General features: G+C 45.7%; 1 protein-coding gene across 3 annotated transcripts in view; it reads left to right on the forward strand.

Annotated features, from left to right (window-relative positions):
* Positions 1–26,014, forward strand: part of LOC135897789 (cytosolic endo-beta-N-acetylglucosaminidase-like) — a 435,797-nt gene that overhangs the window by 360,444 nt on the left and 49,339 nt on the right. For all 3 annotated transcript variants that reach the window (XM_070521112.1, XM_070521111.1, XM_070521113.1), the window contains one exon: positions 5,229–5,477. In XM_070521112.1, the coding sequence (XP_070377213.1) occupies positions 5,229–5,477 (249 nt within the window). The remainder of the gene's footprint in view (positions 1–5,228; positions 5,478–26,014) is intronic.

Raw genomic sequence — 26,014 nt, forward strand, 5'->3', positions numbered from 1 at the left:
CGCTACCTCTAAGCCATTTTCTGTGTTTACGGGTAGTTTCACTGGAAATTTATTCCCAGAAACATGGGCTGATATCAAATCAAATGGGGCAAAGGTGGGCTGGTAACTGCGTGTAAGTGAATTTATTTCTCGATTCTTTTTTTTTTGTTTGTTTGGACCATAGCTTGGACGTTCATTTGTAATGAGACGTGGCCCTTCCTGATTTTATAAGATACAGAGGTACTTGCGAGTCTGTCTTTTATTTTATGCGCAGAGAAAGAGAGAGAGAGAGAAAAAAAGCTTTAATTGGCATTTTCAAGAAGTTCAGAATGCTCATATTTGCTTCCTCCACATGCCTATTTTAGCTTAAGTCGCTTCTAAATAATAATCCCAAATATTGGTGCTCCTCTACCTTTTTAAGCTTGCTGCCATGTATACTATAAGGAATTTGCAGGTTCTTTTTTTTTCTTGTAATAGACATGCTTACTGATTTAGTTGGATTTATAACCATTTGCCAGTCAGAGAACATAGCGAGGGGTGTATTCGGGAGGATGGCTGCAAATACGCCGGTGTTTGCACTTAGTGGTCTCAAGTGTCATGAGCCATTCGCTGCACCATGAATGAATTGCGTTCAAGTCCGATTGGAAGCATGCTTCATCAGTGGGATTAATAATTGAAAGATAAAGCACACAGTCATCTGCGAAAAGATTTATATGGGAGGTAACGTTGTGAGGAAGATCATTATTGTAAATTAATAACAGGAGGGGACCTAACACAGAACCTTGAGGTACTCCAGAAGTTTCGGAAAGAAGAGGTGAGTGATAATCATCAATTGAGATATATTGACTGCGGTTGGAAACAAAACATTTAATGCAGCCTAATACCTGATCGTTAATAGTAAGAGCACCGAGTTTAATTAGTAGTAGATAATGAATAACAGTGAGAAACGCCTTAGCGAAGTCTAAAAAAAAAACGGAATCCACAATAACGTTAGTATCCATAGCGGGGAATAAATCATTAGTGTGAGGAGCTGTGTTTCAAAAGAAAACATTTTTCTGAAGCCATGTTGACATGAATTAAAAAGGTGTTTGATTCAAGGAAGGTAATAAGATTAGAATAAATAATGTGCTCAAGAAGTTTACAGGGAATGCTGGTTAATGAAATGGGCCGACAGTTAAGTATTGAAGCGTTACTACCTGATTTATGCAATGAAACCACCTTTTCCACCTTCCAATCAGGAGGGATGGAAAAACTCTGTAATGACTGTTCAAAGATTTCACGAAGAATCAATGATGAGCAGGTAGATGTACTTTTCAAGAACTTCGTTGTACTGCCGTCGATACCTGAACAAGCTCAAATCTTCTGTCTTTCAATTAAACACGTAACACCAACGGAGTCAACGAGTATTGGAACCATGGGTAACAAGTCAGATGTACAAAGGTGAGGGAAAACATTCGGCAAGGTAGAGGAAAAGCACGAGGCAAAAAAAGAAGATCATTTAACACTTTGTCGCAGTCACTCTGGTTTATTGGAGCGTTGTCGTCATCGCAAAGAATAATGCAGGCAAGATTGTTGGAAATTGGGTATTTTCGTGCATACGAATGAGAATTCTCCTGCAAGGTACGAAACATCACTGCTCTGGCTCTACATGGATGTTGGCTGCGTAGTATTTCCATGCTATGCAAGTTATGCGGCGCGTTTCAACAGCTTTGCTTTCAACAGTGAGGACAGCAGCCTGCGGAGCAGCCGTATCGACCGATTACAACGAAGGCGCCAAATAACGCAACGGACGAAGGAAAGCACCACGGGACGTAGGTGGTTGTCCCATGTTGCCTTCCGTTGTGTTGTTTGGCCCCTTCGTTGTAATCCGCCCATCAAGCGCCTACGTGGCTGTCCCCGGTTGCCTTCCTTTGTCCATTGCGTTATTTGGCGCCTTGGTTGTAATCACGTGTAACCAACTCGCCCATCAAGCGCCTACGTGGTTGTCCCGTGTTGTCTTCCTTCGTCCGTTGTGTCATTTGGCGCCTTCGTATTAATCATGTATAACCAACTCGCCCATCAACACGTGCTCAGTATATTAATGGGTAAGCGCAGTGAAATTGGTTTGAAATTCGCAGCACGTCGTCGTTTGGATTGTGAATGTTGCAAGGTGTACATGTTTTTCAACGGTGTCATCGACCACGGATTTGATGTGCATTGGTGCCATCGACAAACTTTGTTCTGGCTTGTCGCGCACCGTTTTGCGGATGTGCACTGTTCATGAGCAGTGCCATCCCTGCATCCGGCATTGCTGCCACACCGGCTCGATTTGCTTTCGTTAGAACTCGTGGAACATCTGTATCGGCTGTCGCGAGGGCTTTCAGAAACTGCTCGCGTTCTGTGTGGGCGCGCGTCTGTGCAGGCGCGTCGGATATGCGTCGCTATTGTGTGAGTGCTTTGCAAAAGTGCTTTTCATTTGTTGACGACTTGCGCGAATGGCAGGATATGCTACATACTGGTCATTTAGGGTCTCTGCTTCAATGTAGGGGCATTGACATTTTCGTTGTCTCGAGATCAGCTTTCAGCGCATCGCAAAGGGTTACCTTGCGCTGAACCATCACTGGCACACGAACTACTTTGTTATTTCGCATTTAAATTCAGATTCAGTTTTTTGTATTATGTAGGCCGATAATGGTTACCAAGTTCCGACTCTAATCTCGTTTTACCACTGTTACGCACATATGAGGATTTTTGGCTAGGTCAAGCTCTCTCGGCATCCAGTACAAAACTTGTGAAATACATAGTTGAAGTAATTTTTCATAGCAGCAATTGCGCATTGATCGTATGACAGTTTAAGAGATTGATGGTTATGTAAGTTCATTATTTTGCGTTTATTTATAAAAAAGTGCGATAGATATTAACTGCTATATTTTAGCTATTCACTGATTAGTTTACACTCTGTTTTCTGGTTCTGCTTTTCATATTTAGATGCGGGCATGCATGGACAAGGTCATGTCTGCCTGCTACAGTTTGACATAAACAAGTACTAACATCTTCTAAATATGGATAGTAAAATCTGACTAGGAGATTTCTATTTGACAGTCATGTGGTTGACACACTTAGCTGTTTGGAAAACGATTGTACATTACTACGTTCGAACATTACTACCTCTAAATGACACCTCTGATGCAAGCGATATGAATTAGATTTTACAAAGCGCATGCATCTTCTGTTCCTGATCAATGTTCATGCAATAAACTTCTTTGCCAACTCGTCCTTGTTGGTTGTGTTTCCAATGAGCTATAATCACATTGCCAGCTGGCTTTATTGTGCATACAAACAAAGCTATATCATTTTATTCAGAAATTTTGAAGGTACGCAACTTCTATACTTTATTAATATTGTCACGTGGTGGTGACGTTGAATAACACAGTAGCAATACTGTGAACGACAAAAACTAACTTTTATTGGGCGAACCTGTGCCCACAAAACAGGCTACACTTATAGCACAACGATAGCGGCGAACACGCTCGGCGATCGTCGAAAATCTGATCAGCGGGTCAAGCGCGTCGGCTTTTATACAGCAATCATAGAATGTTCCAGATTAAATGTTGGGACCCGCATGCCTTCTAAAATGTTCTACACCATTCGTGTCAAGCGATGAAATCAGATAACACAACGTTCGGCGACAACAGACAGTGAATAGAAGCATCGATAACTTTCCAGAAACTTCGGATACATACAGGCGCGTCCCGCGCTGTGCGATAACATTTGTTCGGCGGCAAAACTTGTCGCCCGATAAAGACAAGTACACGTGTCAATATCTTAGGCTGATCTACTCTGAACAAGGGGCGTATTCTCGGATGATAGCTTTCGACGATATCACAGCCACAGCGGGCCCAGAAATGCTTCACGCGAAGGCAATAGTATGGCCGTAAGTGATCATTCGAGAATATGTCCCCAAGTGAAAATCATTGCATCATTAGTACCGACACCCGCATGGATGGGATCTGTGCGGTCATTGCATGAAATTCTAGAAATTGAACACTAGACCCCTTATTTGCCCAGTAATTTATGCTGGTGTCACATTGGTCCGACATCACCGTACAACAAATTGATTACGCTCTTGAATGTGCTACAAATGGCTAATCATAAAATTTCGCTGTCGTTTATCAGCCTTTGTATGCACTACGACTTAGGTGCACATTCTTTGTGTGCAGTTCGCAGCCACCCTCCAACATAACGTTGCTCATACGACTACAGTGCGTACACATCACACGCTATCTCACACCCGTCATACGCAATCTCGTTATGTCCACGCAGCACAGGGAGCACATCTCGTACATGGTTTACGGATTCTCTTAGCACATCGCATACATCTCGCGCACTTCGTAAAAGTCTGCGTAGCACATCATACAGATATTGCACATTTTCGAAAATCTCCTTCAATATGCGTTGGATATCGTTCACTTCTCGTCAAATCTTAGGGATATGTATACATCTCGTCAAAGAGTTCGCAAACAAATTTTTCAGTAGGGGAAGCGGGGCTTTCTCTGGAGGAAGGGCGCACAGGCTTTTGCTACAAGTTGAGCTGCGTTCAAACCGCACAGCGGTTTTGTATACTTTTCGGACATGGTTGTGAGCACGTGATATACACTGCCGAATTGCTGAAAGGTGGCCACAGGACACATGTTTGTTTGCAATGCCCAAAGGTCGCGAGGGGCCCTATGAAGAGGCTGAGAATGTCGTTAGAGTTAATAAGAGCAGCTTGGGCTTGTCAGTACATAACGTCGGAGCAATAGTGCAAACTTGAAACAGGAACAGAGAAAGCAAGACAACACAAGAGGTAGTGTTCGCCAGCCCCCTTGCAATTTATTTTTCTGACAGGAATGTACAGTCCTTTCCTGATATTTCCAGCGGTTGTAAGAAAAATAAACAATCCCTAGAAAAATGAGAATTATAGAACGGGAAAGGCCAACAACAAACTTCAACAAACGTTACTACGCGAAAATTAACACTCACATGCCTAAAGAAAACTAATCGGAACGGCCAACTGTAACTATACGTTATTACCATTCTGCACATATGCATAGGCCTAAGGTAGTGCTGTTCAAAGCAATCGACGGGGGCGCTGACATTTTTTAGACGTCGAAAGCTTCATGAATTGATCTAATTTTGCTGATCTGTGCTTCCTGGAGAAAATGCCGTCTATTTGGCGCTGCATCTTACCCAGATTACCAATTTGCGCAAACTGCATTGCGTATTTGCAGGTTGTTCGGCTGCGAGTTGCCGTTGGGCACCCTTTCAATTACGTATGTGTACCAGCCGGGCTGTGTCGACTCCGTCGAGCACGGCTTCTCCATCGTGCTCGCGGTGCGCAGCAGGGAGGGCGAGAAGAGGACCATCCGATTGGGCCTCGCCGTCACCTCGCCTGACGAGGAGAGATACGCGGTGGTGCGGGACTACGGGTACAGCCCCTTCGCCGACCAGGACATGATCGGGTTCTACTGGTTTCCCAGGTGCGCATACGGTTGACGAACTGCTAGAAATACTATAAATCATTGAATGAAAGGAAGGGGAGATAGGGGGTGCTCGAGGCAGGCTGAGACCGGAACAAATCTCCGCGACGGGATGAGGCATGTGTCTGAGGCAATGAAAATCCGGAGCACACGCTAACGGAATGCGAAGATATTGACCCAGCGACGACCGTAAGTAGTGTACGGCGTCGAGAAGTGCATAGATGTGCAGTGTATGGAAGCATAAACTGGATAGCAGGCGAGATAGTCAAGATAAATTTGCAGCATTAGTGAAGAAAACATCGCGAGAGAGATTGATGGACCCACAATCCTTACAGGCATAGGTACAAGGCAGATATACAAGTTTTAAGCAAGATAAATAGATAAGGCGATGTAAAGCAAAGCCACAATGAAAAACATGTATAACGTGCTTTATTAACTCAAGAAGGATAGGTAACTATTTGTTACCGCCCCGCGTCAAGGGCGTGCCAATCAGTCATCGGCATTGTGGGACTTAACCAAAATAGGGTAACGATGCCTTCACTGTCGTCTTGGGTAAAAGAATGGTGACGAAACGGTGAAAGAGTTAAGGGAAATTTCGCAGGGATTTTGATGCGGTGACAATGAGTGCTGACGAAGTTTGACGTAGTAGACGTAAAATGTCAATAATGAACAGTGAGCAACACAGCTTGTGACCGAGCCTCGAATTCGTTTTTAAACACAATTGTTGATGGTCAAAACACAAACGTTACCTTGTGTATACGTCGCTCACATAGACTACATCAATGCGTGATTGTTTGTAGCGAGCTATCAATAATTTTGTTTCTGAGAAAACATTTTACAGGCTCCATTCGGGAAATCGAGCTAGCAGCCAGATTGGCCCTTTATGGCTGACCTCCAACATTAGCATCGCTTCTTGACCTTTTGACTAAGAACAATTTTTAACCAAGTGAATGTAAAGCAGGAGCAATCTCCGACTGTTAAAGCAGCTTGCAATCAGCAGAACGATCGCGGCTTCACGCGAAGTCTACTCTACGCAAGTGTCATCCAGGTGACTTCCACGACGCCAGAAGATACCCATAAGCGAACAGAAAATAACATGGAATTGCACACATTCTGTCTTCTCTTCAAAACAGGGAAGTTAAAAATTAGAAACCGTATAATTTTCATCGTGTGAAAAATGTCTTAGCGTGGAAGGTTGTTCTTGTTGGTGATAAAAGAGTATATTCTGTTGCTAAAAGAGTATATTCGTGGTATATGTTAGAGTAAATGCTGTTGGTAAAACAGTATATTCTTAAACAAGATGAAAATAAGGCTACCGTTCTTGGTATTTTTATTGATTTTTCAATGGGCTTTGATTGATTTAGTAAATCATAAAATATTCCTAAAAAAATTGCATTGCTATTGTATTCGTGAACAAGCCTTAACGCTTATTGACACTTATTTATCAAACAGACAGCAGGTCGTTCAGATAAGCGACTCTATTTACGAAGTGAAACCTTTGCTGTGTGGAGTGCCACAGGGCAGTATTCTAGGCCCACTCTTATTTAACATCTATCTTAATGACGTAAATATTATTTGCGAGGCCAAATACATAATATGTGCTGATGATACCAGCATTCTTTTTTCAGGGCATATTATTCATGAGCTGATAAGACTTGTAACCACACAATGAAAACCCTAGAGAGATGGTAAGCAGAAAATGCTATGCGCGTTAATGAAAATAAAACAAAAGTTGTTATATTCTGACCAAAACAATAAGATTATTCCACCTGACGAAGATATAGTACTGAGTACTCACGCTATTGAAATAGTTGACCATTTTACATGTCTGGACATGTCTTTCTTTTTCATGAATATGAGCTAGGATTACCACGTAACACATGTCCTGAAAAATATTAGCTCAGGTGACCCGAGTAATTGGTCGGCTTCGATACTTACTTCCAAAAGGAATCAAGCTTCTGCTCTATCACTCACTCTTTAGCTCGCGTTTAAACTATTGCCAACTAGTATGGGGTACAACAAAGGTCACTTATCTGAATCAAATATATTTGGTTCAGAAAATATGTATTAGGCATATTTTCAATGTGCCTTTTGCAGCCTCTACTAATGTTTTAGTCTACAGTTCAGGAATAGTTAAAGTACACGAGACATACAATTATGCGTTAAGCAGAAAATTCAAATTAGAAACTAGTAAGAACACACAAATTTGCGCGTTTTCGCCAATTTAGGAATTCGTCATTTAAGTTATCCCAAGCGTCATGGAGAAAATTGGGAAGTAGATACATTACAATTAAACTCCGCAAAAGAGCGCTTGTCTTACACTCTTCCCTCCCTTCTGAATCACTATGAAATTAACAATTATGACTTGTTTGATCGTTCTTATCAGGATACCCGCGAATTATATACAGTGACGTATAGCTCTGAGATTTCTACTGCTTAACACTTGTTTATTACAAACCTTGTCTAATTTATCACCTCTGTAACCATCGCGAATTGTTTCATCAGGTTTTATGTAACTGTTTGTAATAAGTTGATTTCTATATTGTCTTTTCCTGTACATTCAGTGTATTTATTTTAGATATTTGTACTTTGATAGCATTTCAGATATTCATTTTTTTCTGAGGAACTGTTGTGTATATATTTTTATGACGACTGTAAAACTTTTCTAACGTTTCTGTATTAACTTTGCATTTACATTACTCAGTGTGTGCCCTATAGCACTACGCTCTCTGTTGAGTTTCAATTTTTTGTTTATTTTACGGTAGTGCTGTTACCGCTCCGAAATTTTTCTATGTGGCTGTGACCTAGTCAAGCTGTTCTGACAAACAGCTTTTTGTCACACTCCTTCTTTCTGTATAATTTACAGAATGAAAATGAAGATAGATTGATGGATTCATAGGAAAAAGGACACAGCGCAAAAAAAAACATGGACGCGAAACGGCGAGACGATGACTGACAACACCTCACTCATGAAGCCATGAAAGGCGCTACCATGCGCAATATGAGAATGATCGGCAAAAAGCTTCGAGCGTCAATTGCAATGCTAATAATGATAGCCAGATGCCGACAGTGCACATTGAATGTTTCTTGTTCAAACCTTGTCAAGATATGCCATTTCCCGAGGTAAAAGTTCAATGGAAAGAAAACTGACGCACGAGCTATCGAACTTCCTGAATAAATCTGCCTCAATTATTTGACGTGAGAGCTGGGAACTGCGTTTAGCCAAAACATAGCTTTTTTCCAAGTAGGGCTTAAAGCCGTGATCGCGGCTGTAATGGCCCTGTAGAGTTTTGTACACACTGTTACGGTTCTCCCTGAGACGATTATTTAAGCACCTTTGTGTCCCACGTACCTTTTCCACAAGAGAGGGGGATCACATACACCACGCCATGATGCAGGGCACTAAACCCTTCCATTTTATAACCGTACAAAGGCCACGCCTAGTTTGTGAAGCAAACTTGCAAATCTTCGCTAGTTTTGTGGGACACATCATGTACTACATACGGAAGAACTACAAGATTTTTTTTCCTTTTCGCTGGTGGATGTGGTGCTCAATCATCTTCTCCAGCCTTGATTTGCTTAGAGAGCTTTTCCGCGACAGCTGATACTAAACCCTATTTAACAGGGATAAGCGGGCTAGTTGGTGGTTGTTATTGGATTGCATCATTTAACCGCACAAAAACAAGGGTCAAAGAAGGAACACACAAGACAGGCGTGGGACTTCAAGTAAGATTTACTCCGGAAAATCCCACAATTATACAAGTATCGTAATCACACTTGCTAATCATCAGACAGCCATCACTCGACGTTGGCATGTGGGCGTGAGTGCCGCAAATTTGCTTTTAAATATTTGAACTCTTTATCGCTCAGTGATACAGTAGAGCAGCTTACGCAGCTGCCAGATTGCATTTTTATACAGTAAGCTTCATATATTTCTCGGCTCAGTTGTGACGCAAACATCTTCAAGACTTTAGTGTCGCGGAAACTAGGCTTGCAATTACGACAGTGACAACAATGGTCAGCCACTTTGCCACCCCCCGCCAATCCTTCTACTCCTGCGTGGTACTCCTGCAGTCTGACGTTTAGGCACCGTCCCGTCTGCCCTATGTAGCTATTGCCACAAGAGAGAGGTATCTGGTACACTACCCCTATTCTGCATGGGACGAACCTGTCGACGTGCTTGATACGAAATTCATTTCTTTTGTTCTTACCCTGCACCATGTTGCACATGCCCGCCCTTTATTTCTGATAAAGAAGGTAGTTTTACGGTTTTACCAAATTCGTTATTTCGTCAGAAATTGAGGAAAGCTGTCGCAAAACATTTTTCCATCAAGGCGTGCACTGCCGCTAAGCTAAAAAAGCTAGCGTTGGGTCTGTGTGATAGGTGTACCCTGAAAAATCTTGGTTTGGGTATCAAGGGTGCGAAGAGCGGAGCGCTTAGCATTTTCTTCTCCGCGAAAACGCATAAAGAAGGCATTCCTTTCCGAGCCATCGTATCGGAACGTGACACGTGGCAGGGGACGGTCTCTAAGTTTCTGCAGAAACACTTGCACTTGCTCAGATTTGAGGACTCGTTCATGATAAGGAATTCTGAGGAGCTTATCGCATTTCTTCGTGATCATGAAGGCTCGAGGGAGCCGTTGTTTTCGTTTTCCATCGATGTAATTGACCTATTTTATTCCATTCCACAAGATGTATTGCTATGCGTCATTAGAGATTCCATTGATGACTACGGCCCTGTGGCCTTTCAGAACGCATGTGGTGTAAGTGTGGACGACTTTTTGGAAATTCCTCATTTTTATCTGGCATCGACCATCGTTAATTTTGAAGGAAAGAACTTCGTCCAAAAGCGCGGAGTGTGCATTGGTTCATGTATTGCCCCTTTATTAAGTTACATATTTTTATCATATTGTGACAAGCGAATTGCTGAACGCATTGACACAGCCTACTCGGCTAAGATTTTTAGATATGTTGACGATTATGCCATTTTTTAAAAGGGGTTGGGGAGGGAGGCGGTTCAACTGCAGTAGAGCGTGTTCTTGAAATTTTCCGAGAAAGCGCGTTTGGGTTGAGTTTCGCCTTTGAGTTGCCTATACATGGATGCCTGCAGTTCCTGGACATTTTCATTATTATTGCTGGAACCCATGCGTGCTGGAGGCATCAGCCTCGATCAAAAAAAGGTATCTTAAACTACCAGTCAGCTCATTCGAAGCTTGTAAAAAGGGAAATTGCAAAAAACTGCCTGCGTGCTGCTCTTGATAAGTCCTGCTAGCATGAAATGCAACCTAGCGTGTTCTTACAGTTGCAAAGACTGCACAGCGCAGGATTTCAGTATGATATGGTCACCTCGGTGCTAGAAACCCTTGCCAAGGAAGCGCGGGGCCCATCAGAGCTCCGCCCAAGCGTAGAGCCGCAACGTCGTAGACCTATTGCCATCTCGTAGTACCACCAAATCTCCCACCGCCTCAAAAAGATGGCTGAAAAATGTGAAGTACCGGTGGTTTTCACGGCGCCCAAAAAACTGGCGGGCCTGTGCAACATGGTGCAGGGTAAGAACAAAAGAAATGAATTTCGTATCAAGCACGTCGACAGGTTCGTCCCATGCAGAATAGGGGTAGTTACCAGATACCTCTCTCTTGTGGCAATAGCTACATAGGGCAGACGGGACGGTGCCTAAACGTCAGACTGCGGGAGTACCACGCAGGAGTAGAAGGATTGGCGGGGGGTGGCAAACTGGCTAACCATTGTCGCCCCTGTCGTAATTGCACGCCTAGGTTCCGCGACGCTAAAGTCTTGAAGATGTTTGCGTCACAACTGAGCCGAGAAATATATGAAGCTTACTGTATAAAAATGCAATCTGGCAGCTGCGTAAGCTGCTCTTCTGTATCACTGAGCGATAAAGAGTTCAAATATTTAAAAGCAAATTTGCGGCACTCACACCCGCATGCCAACGTCGAGTGATGGCTGTCTGACGATTAGCAAGTGTGATTACGATACTTGTATAATTGTGGGATTTCCCGGAGTAAATCTTACTTGAAGTTCCGTGCCTGTCTTGTGTGTTCCTTCTTTGTCCCTTGTTTTTGTGCGGTTACATGATGCATTCCGATACTAAAACCATCGTGCATCCGGCAGATAGCAAGCGGTCAACCTGAACACAAAATTTTTTTTGCATAGAATGCAAACATGACCTTCTGAGGCCAGTGACGAGGCACACATTAACGATTCCTCTTTTGACTAATTTTGAGTGTGGTAACTGGAAAGAGAGAAACGGTTTCCCGCTTCTTGGTTCAAATGACCAACACATATGTGTATTGAAATGGGGTTTATTGCAGCTCGTTCGAGGGATCGCAGGTAGCTCTTGGTCGCGAGTCCTAGCGCTTCGCATCAGCAGCCCGAGCTCGGGTCTCGCGCCGAAGCGGTGGCAGTCCACACAGTGTCACATGCATATTGCCCACTACAATTGCCCCCGCGCCAAAGAGCCATACTGGCGACCTAAGTGATGGTATGATAAGGGTTTCGTGGTACGGCTTCAGGTGGCTGACGTGAAGCATCTCGTGGCCACGGCGGTGTTTGTCTGAAGATGGCGTCACCGGTTCGACCACATAATTCACAGGCGATGTAAACGCGACGATCCGGTACGGACCCTGATATTTCGGAGCAAGCTTTGGGCTAAGGCCTGGAGCTCGGAAGGGCAGCCGAAGCCAGACGTGAGAGTCCATGGCGCAGGACTGGGTCGGTTGATCGTTAACGTGGCGACCTTTGTGGATTCCTTTTGTATCCGACGTGAACGAGCGAGCCAGTTGGTGGCACTCTTCAGCATGGTGAGCAACTTTGGAAAGAGGGATGAATTCAGAGGCATCCGGGTGATATGGTAGTATGGTGTCGAGGGTAGTAGATGGTTCACCTCCATAAAGAAGGAAAAATGGTGAGCAGCCTGTGGTAGCCTGGAAAGCGGTGTTGTATGCGTACGTCACAAAAGGGAGGACATCTTCCCAATTGGAATGATCAGACGCAACATACATGGTGAGCATGTCACCAAGAGTGCGGTTGAATCGTTCCGTTAGACCGTTTGACTGTGGATGATACGCCGTAGTGGTGCGGTGAATAGTGCGGCACGCGGCGAGTAGCTCATTAATAACTTCGGACAAGAAGACACGGCCTCGGTCACTGAGCAGTTCTCGCGGTGCGCCGTGCCGTAAGACGAAATGCCGTAAGATGAATGCGGCGACGTCGCGAGCAGTAGCCGAAGCAACTGCAGCAGTTTCAGCATATCTTGTCAGGTGGTCTACTGCGACAATTATCCAATGATTTCCGTTTGCAGTGCATGGAAGAGGCCCATAAAGGTCGATGCCAACCTGATCAAAAGGACGTGCAGGACACGGTAAAGGTTGTAGAGGGCCTGTCGTATGAGGAGATGTCTTGCGTCGCTGACAGGCTGCACATGACCGAATGTATTTGCGGACACAAGAATGCATGCCGCGCTAGTAGTACCGCTGGTGGAGCCGCTCGTAGGTTTTCAGGACGCCAGCATGAGCTTGTTGTGGGTCAGCGTGGAAATACGTGCATACGTCGGAACGCAAATGGCGAGGAATAACTAGCAGCCATTTGCAACCGTCTGGCTGACAGTTTCGGCGGTAAAAGATGGCGTCCCGTAGCACGAAGTGGGTGGCTTGGCGACGAAGGGCTCGAGGGCATGTAGCCGTTAAAGAACTGCTAAGAATGTCAATCAGAGACACAATCCACGGACATTTGCTCTGTTCAGACGGCATGTCGTAACAGCAAGCCTAGCAACCATACACTCTATGGATGAAGGTGGCGTTTCGTCGGATCGCATGGGCGAACGCGAGAGCGCATCTGCTTAAGAATGTTGGCGCCCGGATCGATAGAAGACGCGAATGTCAAATTTTTGGAGCCGAAGAGCCCAACGTCCAAGACGCCCCAACGGGTCTTTCAAGTGACGCAAGCCAGCAGAGCTCGTGGTGGTCTCTCACAACGTCGAACAGACGGCCATACAAGTAAGGGCAAAATTTGTTTAAGGCCCAAACTATAGCCAAACATTCTTTTTCTGTGACAGAATAATTGGCTTTTGCTTTCGTGAGGGCACGACTCGCATATGCAACCACATATTCTGGAAAGCCAGGCTTCTGTTGTGCAAGAACGGCTCCAAGACCAACACCGCTGGCGTCGGTATGAACTTCGGTCTGTGCACTTGGGTTGTAGTGGCATAGAACAGGCGGTGAGGTAAGCAGACGACGCAAAGTAGTGAAGGCTTGGTCACATGCCGGAGTCCAGTCGCGAAGGTCACCATGGCCATCCAGGAGCTTTGTCAGGGAAGCGATGATGCAGGCAAAATTGCGCACAAAGCGTCGAAAATAAAAGCAAAGACCGATAAAACTTCGGAGCTCTCTCACTGTAGTCAGCCCCGGAAATTCTGCGACAGCACGAAGTTTGTCAGGGTCGAGAAGGACGCCGTCTTTGGACACGACATGGCCAAGTATGGTCATCTGGTGGGCTCTGAAGTGGCACTTTTTCGAGTTAAGTTGAAGGCCGGCGGTTGAAAGGCGAGTAAGGACTTCGCGTAGACAAGAGAGGTGAGTGGTGAAATCAGGGGAGAAAACTACCACGTCGTCTAAATAGCACAAGCACGTCTTCCATTTGAGGCCTCGTAGAATATTGTCCATTATCCTTTCGAATGTCGCGGCCGCATTGCAGAGGCCGAATGGCATTACTGTAAACTCATAAAGGTTATCAGGCGTAATGAAAGCTGTCTTCGAGCGGCCGGATTCATCCACTGGCACTTGCCAATAGCCCGATCGCAAGTCCAAAGAACATAAGAATGAGCCACCATGAAGACAATCCAGGGCGTCATCTATGCGCGGTAGGGTATAATAATCTTTTCGTGTAATCTTGTTGAGGCGACGATAGTCCACACAGAAATGAATCGAGCCATCTTTTTTCTTAATGAGTACTACGGAAGGCGACCAAGGACTGCAGGATGGTTTGATAACACCAAGTTCAAGCATGTCCTCAACGTGTTCGGTGATGACACGACGCTCGGTGGATGACACGCGGTACGGACGCTGGCGTAATGGTGCGTGATGTCCCGTATCAATGTGCTCAGAGACGGTACTTGTGCGGCGTAGTAATACTTGGTTGCAGTCAAAAGAGGCGTGAAAATCATTTAAAAAAGCAATTAGCCACTCACGTTGTGTCGGCTTGAGGTCACCGGCAGTAGAGCGACAAAAAACATCCGGTGATACTTGGTTAGTTGGCACATGGGGTGTCAGTGCTCTTACGTTGGCAGTATCCACGTCGTCGGGAACAGGGAAATGAACAATAATGTCAGCGTCCACAGTCTGGATGGTACCAATAGTCTCGCCGCAGTGCAAAGCCAAAGTGTACGAATTTGGGTTTGACATCAGTATTTCTGCAGCACCATGGTGAACCGTGAGGAGGGCGAAAGGCAACAATATAGGCTGACGGCGAATGAAGACGGCAGCGGGTGAAAACATGACCCTCGCTTCGGCAAGCGATGCGCATGAAAGAGGGACAAATACAGCGCTGTGAGGGGGAAGGTCAGAATCTGAAGCTACACAGATCCTGCTAACATCAAGAACTTGAAAGTCGTGAGATGGCAAATCGCAAAGAACGGAGAACTGAACCTCAGCACGTGCACAGTCAATGACGGCGTGATGGCACGGCAGAAAATCCCAACCGAGAATCACATCGTGGGAGCAACAAGTTAACACAAAGAAATCAATCGAATACAAAATGTCTCGAATCAGCACCCTGGCAGTGCACATGGCGACTGGTTAAACTTGTGCACTGGCTGTTCTAAGCAATAGTACCGAAGGTATCATGGTCACTTTCCATAATGCACGACAAAGCTTCTCACTAATCACGGATACAGCAGCACCTGTATCTAGGAGCGCGAGAGATTTGATGCCGTCAATGGACACTACTATAGCGTTAGGGGGGGAAGAACGAGGGTATTGATGTTCCGACGATGACGCAGTTCGTGCCTCAGAAACTGCGCAAATCAGTTTTCCGCATCAGTAGTACTGGCACTGGGCTTACGACGCATGAGTGAGAGTGAGCGCCGACGAGGGGAAGGCGAGCGACGAGTACTGTAGAGCTGTGACTGCGGTGCTGGCATGTCATCAGCACCGTAGACTTCCGGTGGTGGTCATTGAGGCACACGGAATGGCCGAAAGCCGGAGCTGGGTGGTCGCGGGGTGCCCACGAAGGCCGGCAAGCGCTGGCGGTAGAAGCGCGCTACATGTCCCGGGGTACCACAGGCATAGCATACTGGGCGGTTGTCAGCAGTGCGCCAAGGATTTGTGCCCTGCTGCTGTGCGCTGAAAAAGGAAGCCGCCGGGTGGCGAGGCGAAGACGCAGGAGAGAACACTGGCGGGAGAGGCGCTGAAGGAGGAGGAGAAAACCCTGGCAGACCCGTCCAACGGCTTCAGCATACGTCACAGGCGCGGCCACGGGAGCCGGCTGACACGAGGTGGAAGAGCTTCGGCCACTTGCACTTGAATTATCTGTCGGATCGCTGGAGCCAAATATTGAGAACGCTTCTCCATGGTCGGCGAAATCGAGAGCTGTCGCGCGAGCTCCTCGCGCACAAATTCTTTTATTTGCGTCAGCAAAGTTGTGTGGTTGTCGCCAATAACCAATGCTGCTAACGAATCTTCCATAGGCGGTGGGCGCCGAGCTAAGATGCGTTGTTTCCGTAGCTCGTCAAAACTTTGGCACACATTGATAACTTCGGCTACGGTACGCGAATCCTTCGCTAACAACATTCCAATGCGTCCTCATCAATGTCTCTCATAATGTGTTTTATCTTGTGCTGTTCCGCCATATACGGATTCACGCGCTTACACAGGTCAATGACATCTTCGATGTAAATTGTGAAAGTTTCACCGGGATGTTGCGCGCGCCCCCGTAAGCGTTGTTCGGCGCGAAGCTTGCGCACAGCGGGGCGCCCGAACACTTAAGCGAAAGTTGTCTTGAATGTGCTCTACGTTGTGAATTATTTATTTATTTATTTATTACAAATACTTTCAGAGCCCGAGAGCATTACAGAATGGAGTGGGTGATACATATATAAGTGTGCGATAATACTATTTATGAAAATACAAGTTAACAAAATAAGTAACCTTCAATGGCACTTCTGAACTTAGTGTCGATAATGGCAGCGATGGATGCAGGAAGGTGGTTCCATTCTGCACTGACTTTTGGAATGAAAGAATAATTATATAAGTTGGTTCGGCGAAATGGCACACCAACCTTGAACTTATGGTCCACACGCGATGAAATGTGCGTCGGTTGAAGAATAAGACAGCTTTTTAACACTTCATTTTGATGATAGATTTTGTGAAAAAGGCAGAGACGAAGAAATTTACGAGGTAAAGACAGATCAGGCAGGTTTAATGTGTTCTTCATAGTGGATATAGAAGCGTAGCGGGAATAATTTGATTGAATAAACCAGGCTGCACGATTCTGAACAGATTCCAGGGAAGCGATTAGTATGGATTGACTGGGGTCCCAGATACTGGATGCATATTCTAGTTTTGGACGGACTAAAGTTTTATAAATAATTAATTTTAAGGAAGACGGCGCTTTGGAAAAGTTTCTGCGCAAGTAGCCAGAGTTCGGTTAGCATTGCGGGTTACGTAATCAACGTGCATGTTCCAGGATATGTCGTTAGTAATATTAATGCCAAGGTATTTGTAGGAGTTAACAGCATTCAAGGGGGCTCCTTTAAGGAAATAACTGTGGTTTGTACTGTGAGGGCGCCTGGTTATTCTCATGGTTTTACATTTATTAACGTTTAATTGCATAAGCCATTTGTCACACCATAGAGATAATCGATCGAGATCTTCTTGCATATTTAGTGAATCAGATAAATTTGTTATTTTGTTGTAAAATACGCAGTCATCTGCAAAAAGCTTAATTGATGAAAAAACAATACTGCCAGGAAGATCATTTATATATACAAGAAACAACAAAGGGCCCAGTACAGACCCCTGTGGTACGCCGGACGTAACAGGAGAAAGAGCAGAAGAATAATTGTTAGCAGTTACATATTGAGTACGGTTTGAAAGAAAGTCTTTAATCCAGTTAAATACGCTAGTGTCGATATTAAGTTTACTAAGCTTGAAAAGGAGTAAGTCATGAGGTACCGAGTCAAATGCCTTTGCGAAATCGAGAAAAATGCAGTCTATATCGAAACCGAGGTCAGTAGCTATAAACAGATCATTAGTAAACGTTAGTAGTTGGGTCTCACACGAAAGCATTTTCCTAAATCCATGTTGAGAATTATTAAAAAAAAGAATTGTTCTCCAAAAACTCAATTAGGTGTGAATGTATGATGTGTTCTATCATTTTGCATGGTATGCTAGTCAGTGAGATCGGACGATAGTTATCTGCTGAATGAGCATTACCCGATTTGAAGATAGGGACCACCTTCCCCACCTTCCAGTCGCTGGGTAATGTGGCACACCGTAACGATTGTTCAAAAAGTTTTGAGAGTATGAATGCTGAGTACACTGTGGTTATTTTTAGCATCTTTGAGTTGAGTAGGTGAGCACCAGCGGAAGAGGATATCTTAAGATTGTCAATGAGCTTGGTAACGCCAACCCAATCTATAACAATGGGGTCCATAGGGGGAAAGTTTTGGTTAGGTAAACGGGGTAATAATGCAGGAGAATCTGTGTTGAAGACGGAAACAAATGCGTTGTTTAAGACTGTGCAAGACTGACTTAGAAGAAGGATAGTGTCATCGCTATCAGATAACTGTATGAGTCGTTTTGTTGAACCACTGACAATGCTCCAAAATGTGCGAGGGTTTGTTCGAAGTACCGATGGCCGGGTGTTGTTAAGAAAAGAATCTTTTGCGCACTAAATCACACCAGTATATTCTTTATGAACTCGCTAATGTGCTGCCCAATGATCAGTATTGTTAATTCGCTTTGCGCGACGGAACATTCTTTTCTTTTTATTTGATAGGCGTTTTAACGGAGAGTTGAACCATGGTGACCGGGAATTGTAGATGATTTTCTTTTTCGGAATACGTCGTTGAACGAGATGTAGAATCTTTTCTTTATACATAGTCCAGTTTTCTTCTATGGAATGTTTGTCGAAGTTGCTGACATAGCCTTCTGTAAATAATTCTAACCCGGCTATTATTGAACTTGTATCAGCTCTGTAATAGTCCCGTATTATTTTATATTTTTTCTCATTTCTGTGTCGTGCTGTGTCGTGTTTTTAATGTAAAGTGAATCAATGAATGGTCACTTAATCCTGGGAGGTAAGTTAAGTCAGAAACTAACTCTGGAATTGTCGTAAATAGCAGGTCAAGAATACTGGAAGATGTTGTGGTTATACGAGTCGGCTCATGAACGAGTTGAGTAAGGTTAAAGTCAGCACAAAGATTAAGGAATTGCATACATTCCGATGAGACATTTTTTACGGTAGAGGAATCATTGTTCCATAGTAGTGTGGGAAAGTTGAAGTCGCCCAATAAAAACAGAGGTGAATTGGGAAAGCTAATTTCAAGGCTATTAAGGACATCATAAAGATCGTTACAAAAAGATGAGGCAGCTGCAGGGCGGTAAAATGCACAGAAAATAAATTCACGATTTGCAATACATACACTTACACAAACAAATTCCAAAGACGATATGACTGCAACAGCTGAGGATGCGAACATGTCACTTACAGCAATAAGTACACCACCCCCAGATCGGACGTCACGGTTCCAGTGGTATATATTGTAATTCTTTTCCCGTTGGAATATTTCGGAGTCCTTTATCTTAGCAGAGAGCCAGGTCTCAATTATAACAATTATATCAGCAGTGCATGAATCTATGGCTGATGATAACGCGACACGTTTGTTAAGAATGCTCCGTGCATTTGTAAAGAGCAGCGATACATCGTTACCGCCTTTCTTAACGGTTCTCAGCTATGATGAACTTGAAGTTGCGCCCCCATTGCCCCGCGCATGCGTCTTAGCAACAGGTTCTATTTCGCTCACCAAGTCAGTGACTGCACAGTAAGCATACATTTTATTATTCATGATGAGCTTGTTATATCGCAGTGAACCTGACGGGCCTTTCGACTTACTAAATTCAATTAACTTCTTACGCGATTTACGGGTTGATCTACAAAAATCTTCACCGGCAGTTATACCGGAGATTTTAATTTTACTTCTTTGGGAGAAGATCGTGTCCTTGAGCTTCGCTGAAGAGAATTTGGCAATAATAAGGCGAGGTTTGCTGTCATTAAAACTGCCTAGTCTGTGTGCTCTAGAAATATCGCCGTCGGATAATTGCAAGTTAAGCTGTCTTGAGAGCAAATCACGCACAGTGCTTTCTGACTGAGCGCATGTTTCAGCTGAATTATCAGGGATGCCATAAAACAAAAGGTTGTCACGTCTGGAACGGTCTTCCAAGTCGTCCAGACGGGATTGTTTTAAAACGTTCTGTCTCTGGGCTACCTCTGATATAATGCTCGGGATTTCAGTTGCCGATCTATTGCATTCAATATTTTCAACGATTGCCTCAAGAGCAGTCAACCTATTCGTCACGTCGCGAAATTTGTGTGCCAGCGCTTCTTGGTTATCTTTCAGTTCATGGAAGGCATCCATTAATTCCTTGTGGCGTGTGTCAACATTTTCAGAGGGTGCTGCAATGGCAGCTAGCAAATCACTATGGGTAGGTCCGGGATTCATTTCAATATCACCGCAGACCAGCAGCTGTTTCGTAACAAGTACACATTCACATATTGTTATGAACGAAGCACTTGGGCACGGGAGAAGCAGCAGGCAGGCATTACTCGTACGTTTGGAATAAAGCGTTAAGCTATTACTAACCTGCACATAGTAGAAAAGGGGGTTCGTGAGCGACGACTGCATCGCTGCCGCTCTCCCGTGCCCACTGAAGATAGGTAGCCGAAGTCCGCTTCTTATACTGTGGTAGGATAGCGCTGTCGATGATGACGCCCTTTCGTGATCAGTAATGAAGAAGGTGGTCCTGCGCATGTCCGTGTCGTGTAGGCCAGAACAGTCGATCGCCGGTTCCAGAACCAACAGCTCAGGAAGTAGCGGTGCCGACATCGTCGCTGACAGCTCAGAAGACCAAGGAAGCCATGGCGCGAGCAGCACGACAAACTGCACATAGTAGGAAAGGGGATTCGTGAGCGACGACTGCACCGCTGCCGCTCTCCCGTGCCCACTATATTGTTCGTGGTTTCGGAACCAGGGGTTCGCGACGCCGGTTAAGTAAAACAGCACGTTCTGCAACTTGGTTGCGTCGTCCCACTTGTTATGCTGGCGCACCCGTTCGTAAGATGACAACCAATCCTCCACGTCATGATCATCGGTGCCGCTAAAGATGGCAGGATCACGCTGGCGCAACGCACCGGAAACGATGACCGCCGGAGGCTGTGGTGCATCTTCCTGGGTGGTTTCGTCAGGCATGATCGCAGCAGTCGGTAGCGTCCGGTTTGGAGTTCCACTTTCCGGGGTTACCCCGCAGCTCCACCAAATGAAATGGGGTTTATTACAGCTCGTTCGAGGGATCGCAGGTAGCTCTTGATCACGAGTTTCAGCGTTTCGCATCAGCAGCCCGAGCTCGGGTCTCGCGCCGCAGCGGTGGCAGTCCGCACAGTGCCACATGCATATTACCCACTACAGTGTGTACATGCACAGCTTGACGTCCAAACACGTTGAAGTGCAACTCCGGCGATGTCTTGAGGATGTCAAGGAGGAGGAGGAGGAGGAAATAACTTTATTGGGTCCTGAGGAACCCCTCCCCACCAATTCTTGGTTTAGTGGTCGGCAGGGGTCGCGGGCCGCACCCACGTTGGAACGGGAAGCCCCTGAGCCCTCTGGACGGCCCGGCGCTGGGTCTGGTGGTCGTCGTTTTGCAGGGCGTCCACCCAGTCTTCTTCTTTAGTGAACACGGTGCCGCTTAACGCGGAGCATTGCCAGAGCATATGCGCTAGCGAGCAGTACGATGCGCCACAATCCGGACATTACGGCTCTATTTCTGGTGAATAACGGCTCAGTCTGCCTCTCGAGGGGAACGACCCTGTCTGAAGCATTCTGAATATCGATGACTGTGGTATAGTGAGTTTAGCGTGGGGCAGCGGGAAGGTTCTCCTCGACAGCTGATAGTGCGTTGTTATTTCGTTGAAGGTGAGCAGCGGGTCTCAAGGTAATAGAATATTTATGTTCCCGAGACCCCCCGTCATGCGTCTGCTAGTACAATTGTGCCGCAAATTCGAGAATAATTTTAAATAAGCAACAAAGCGCAAAAACGAAACCTGACTAAGCAGCAGAGCGAACCTCTTTATGTGGCGTCACGGGTGTCTCCACCGGGAAAGGCGCGCAAGGCATGCCGGTCTCGCCAACTGGCAGCGAAAAGCAGCCCTAAATCGAGGCCGTGCCGGATCTTCGGGTGAAAATGTCAGCTGCACCAGCTCTTCGCATCTGTCCAATATTGACAGGTGTGATTCTGAGGAATTCGGTAGCCACGAATCGCCGTTCGCATTTGATGCGCCACCACGAGAGCCAGCGCGCATGCGCTGCATACCGTGCTGCAACATGAAGAGCAATGGTAGCCCAAACCACTGATTTTATAAGTTAATTAAAAAAATTATGGGGTTTTACGTACCAAAACCACTTTCTGATTATGAGACATGACGTAGTGGAGGACACCGGAAATTTCGGCCACCTGAGGTTCTTGAACGTTCATCAAAATCTAAGTACATGAGTGTTTTCGCATTTCGCCCCCATGGAAATGCGGCCGCCGTGGACGGGATTCGACCCCGCGACCTTGGTTTCAGCAGCCCAACACCAGAGCCACTGAGCAATTACGGCGGGTTGATTTTATACGTGCTGCTTGCTATTTTAGGCGTTATACCTCTTCTCAGGGAAACGCTTCGCATGCTCGCTTTCCGCGTTTGTATCTCGCAAAAATGTCGTGGAAGTCCAAACCACCGACACCGACAAATGCACAAGCGGTGCATTTGTTTACATCGATCGGCAGGTGCAGCGATCACTCGTCGTTCGCTTGAGATATAGTACTAGCCACGCGTCGCTGACATCAAGGAATGCTACAACATATAAGAGCAGGCAGATTTTTTTTTATATGTAAGCACCGTGGCATCACTCTGAATCGCGCTGATATGAGCGACCACGCACCTTCGAAAACAGGGAGCGCGAGACTGTAGTACTGGAGCGTTATGCTGCCAACTAATCATTCTTCGTATTTTCTTCCTGCACGCAATATGTGCCGTAATGTGGACATAGATGAGGCCTTTGCGCATGTGGTCATTCATTTAGAGAACGCGTAGTTTTCTCGTGAAACTCGATGCTACTATAGACATCGTTGGCAGCTGAACAAGGTGGTTGTTTACGCTGCTGTATCGAAGGGGCTTTATACATTTGCTGCCTATTTGGGATACGAGGCAAGCAGTGCACCTCGGAAGCTAAATAATGAGTCGGCATTCCAATACTTAAAATACACCCGCCTTTGTAGTCGCATTTCATTTGGGCAAGTGCCGCTGAGTGCGGCGGGCAGCTTTCCGTCGAAAACGGCAACGTACCGATGTCGATACTGTCCTGAGTCGTCGCTTCTCGCTTCTTGTGTGTGCACTGTAGGAAATCAAGAATGGTTTATTTCAAATCCGCATTGGCGAAGCTGAACCACAGAAGTAGTTTTCTTCATCCTGATAGCTTAATTAGCTTCAGGTCAGTCGCTCAGGTACGCCAGCAACAGACGCATGAACGACGCAACACTGACGTATAGGCTGTGGCACCTCGGCTTAACGCGATCGGCATCGGCCCAAGCTGTGTGTACGGATGGCGACAGCTGCAGTTAGTGCAGCCAACAGCGCAACACCATTTGCCACCCCCATCACTTGTGGTCACTTGTGGTCCCCATCCACAGGGAGCGCAAATTCTCGTGACCGCAACTTCTCACGCGCAGCACCAGCTCACGATCGTCGACTCCTCCGCGCCCCCGTCGCTGTTGTCTCCATGATCGCGGCATGCTCCGAGTGGGACTCCCATCACGTCATACACAATATTGCCTGTTACTGAGGAGCAGGTCAGGCCCGACAGGCCGCCATTGGAATCGGAACCTGGCAACGTTTAACGCTAGAAAGTTATCTAGTGAGGCGAGTCTAGCAGTGCTATTGGAGCAATTAGAGGGCAGTAAATGGGATAGAATATGGCTCAGTGAAGTTAGGAAGACAAATGAAGCATATACAGTGCTAAAAAGCGGGCACGTCCTGTGCTACTGGGGCTTAGCGGAGAGACGAGAATAAGGAGTCGGATTCCTGATTAATAAAGGTATAGCTGGTAACACACAGGAATTCTATAGCATTAACGAGAGGGTGGCAGGTCTTGTTGTGAAGCTTAATAAGAGATACAAATTGAAGGTCGTACAGGTCTACGCCCCTACCTGGAGTCATGATGACCAGGAAGCCGAGAGTTTCTATGAAGACGCGGAATCGGCGATGGGTAAAGTCAAAACAAAATACATTATACTGATGGGCGACTTGAATGCCAGGGTAGGCAAGAAGCAGGCTGGAGACAAGTCAGTGGGGGAATATGGCATAGGCTCTAGGAATAGCAGGGAAGGGTTATTAGTAGAGTTTGCAGAACAGAATAATATGCGGATAAGGAATACCTTCTTCCGCAAACGGGATAGCCGGAAGTGGACGTGGAGGAGCCCGAATGGCGAGACTAAAATGAAATACACTTTAAACTCTGCGCTGACCCGGGCATCATACAAGATGTGGACGTGCTCCGCAAGGTGCGCTGCAGTGACCATAGGATGGTAAGAACTCGAATAAGCCTAGACTTGAGGAGGGAACGGAAGAAACTGGTGGATAAGAAGAAGATCAATGAGTTAGCCGTAAGAGGAAAAATAGAGGAATTCCCGACCAAGCTACAGAACAGGTATTCGGCCTTAACGCGGGAAGAGGACCTTAGTGTTGAAGGACAATCTTATGGGGATCATAAAGGAGTGTGCAGTAGAAGTCGGTGGTAACTCCGTTAGACAGGACGCCAGTAAGCTATCACAGGAGACGAAAGATATGATCAAGAAACGCCAATGTATGAAAGCCTGTAACCCTACAGCTAGAATAAAACTGGCAGAACTTTCTATGTTAATCAACAAGCGTAAGACAGCTGAGTATGGATAGAATTGAACATGCTCTCAGGAACGGAGGAAGCCTAAAAGCACTGACGAAGAAACTATGAATAGGCAAGAATCAGATGCATGAGTTAAGAGACAAAGCCGCCAATATCATTACTAATATGGATGAGATAGTTCAAGTGGCTGAGGAGCTCTGTAGAGATTTATACAGTACCAGTGGCACCCACGAGGATAATGAAAGAGAGAATAGTCTAGTGGAATTCGAAATCCCACCAGTAGCGCCGGAAGAAGTAAAGAAAGCCTTAGGAGATATGCAAAGGGGGGGGGGGGACAGCTGGGGAGGATCAGGTAACGGCCGATTTGTTGATGGATGGTGGGCAGATTGTGCCAGAAAAACTGGCCACCCTATATACGCAATACCTCATGACTTCGAGCGTACCGGAATCCTGGAAGAACGCTAACATAATCCTAATCCATAAGAAAGGGGACGCCAAAGACTTAAAAAATCATAGACCGATCAGCTTACTGTCCGTTACCTACAAAGTAGTTACTACTGTAATCGCATTTAGAGTCAGGAACACCTCAGACTTCTGTCAACCAAAGGACCAGGCAGGATTCCGTAAAGGCCACTCAACAACAGATCATGTTCACACTATCAATCAGGTGATAGAGAGATGTGCGGAATATAACCAGCCCTTATATATAGCTTTCATTAATTACTAGAAAGTGTTTGATTCAGTCGAAACTTCAGCAGTCATGGAGGCATTACGAAATCAGGGTATAGACGAGCCGTATGTAAAAATAGTGAAAGATATCTATAGCGGTACCACAGCCACCGTAGTCCTCCATAAAGAAAGCAACAAAATCCCAATAAAGAAAGGCGTCAGGCAGGGAGATACCATCTCTCCAATGCTATTCGCAGCGGGTTTACAGGAGGTATTCAGAGACCTGGATCGGGAAGAATTAGGGATAGAGTTAATGGAGAATACCTTAGTAACTTGCGATAACTCAGGCTTAGTAACTCAGGGGACCAACCTTGCTTAGTAACTCAGGGGACCAACTGCAATGCATGTTCACTGACCTAGCGAGGCAAAGCAGAAGGGTGGGTCTAAAAATTAATCTGCAGAAAACTAAAGTAATGTTTAACAGTCTCGGAAGGGAACAGCAGTTTGCGATAGGTAGCGAGGCACTTGAAGTGGTAAGGGAATACATCTACTTAGGACTGGTAGTGACCGCGCATCCCGATCATCATCATCATCAGCCTGGTTGCGCCCACTGCAGGGCAAAGGCCTCTGGCATACTTCTCGAGCAACCCCGGTCATGTACTAATTGTGGCCATATCGTCCCTGCAACCTTCATCTC

This window comes from Dermacentor albipictus, chromosome 7 (genome assembly GCF_038994185.2).
Source record: "Dermacentor albipictus isolate Rhodes 1998 colony chromosome 7, USDA_Dalb.pri_finalv2, whole genome shotgun sequence".
Classification (NCBI taxonomy): Eukaryota; Metazoa; Arthropoda; class Arachnida; order Ixodida; family Ixodidae; genus Dermacentor; species Dermacentor albipictus.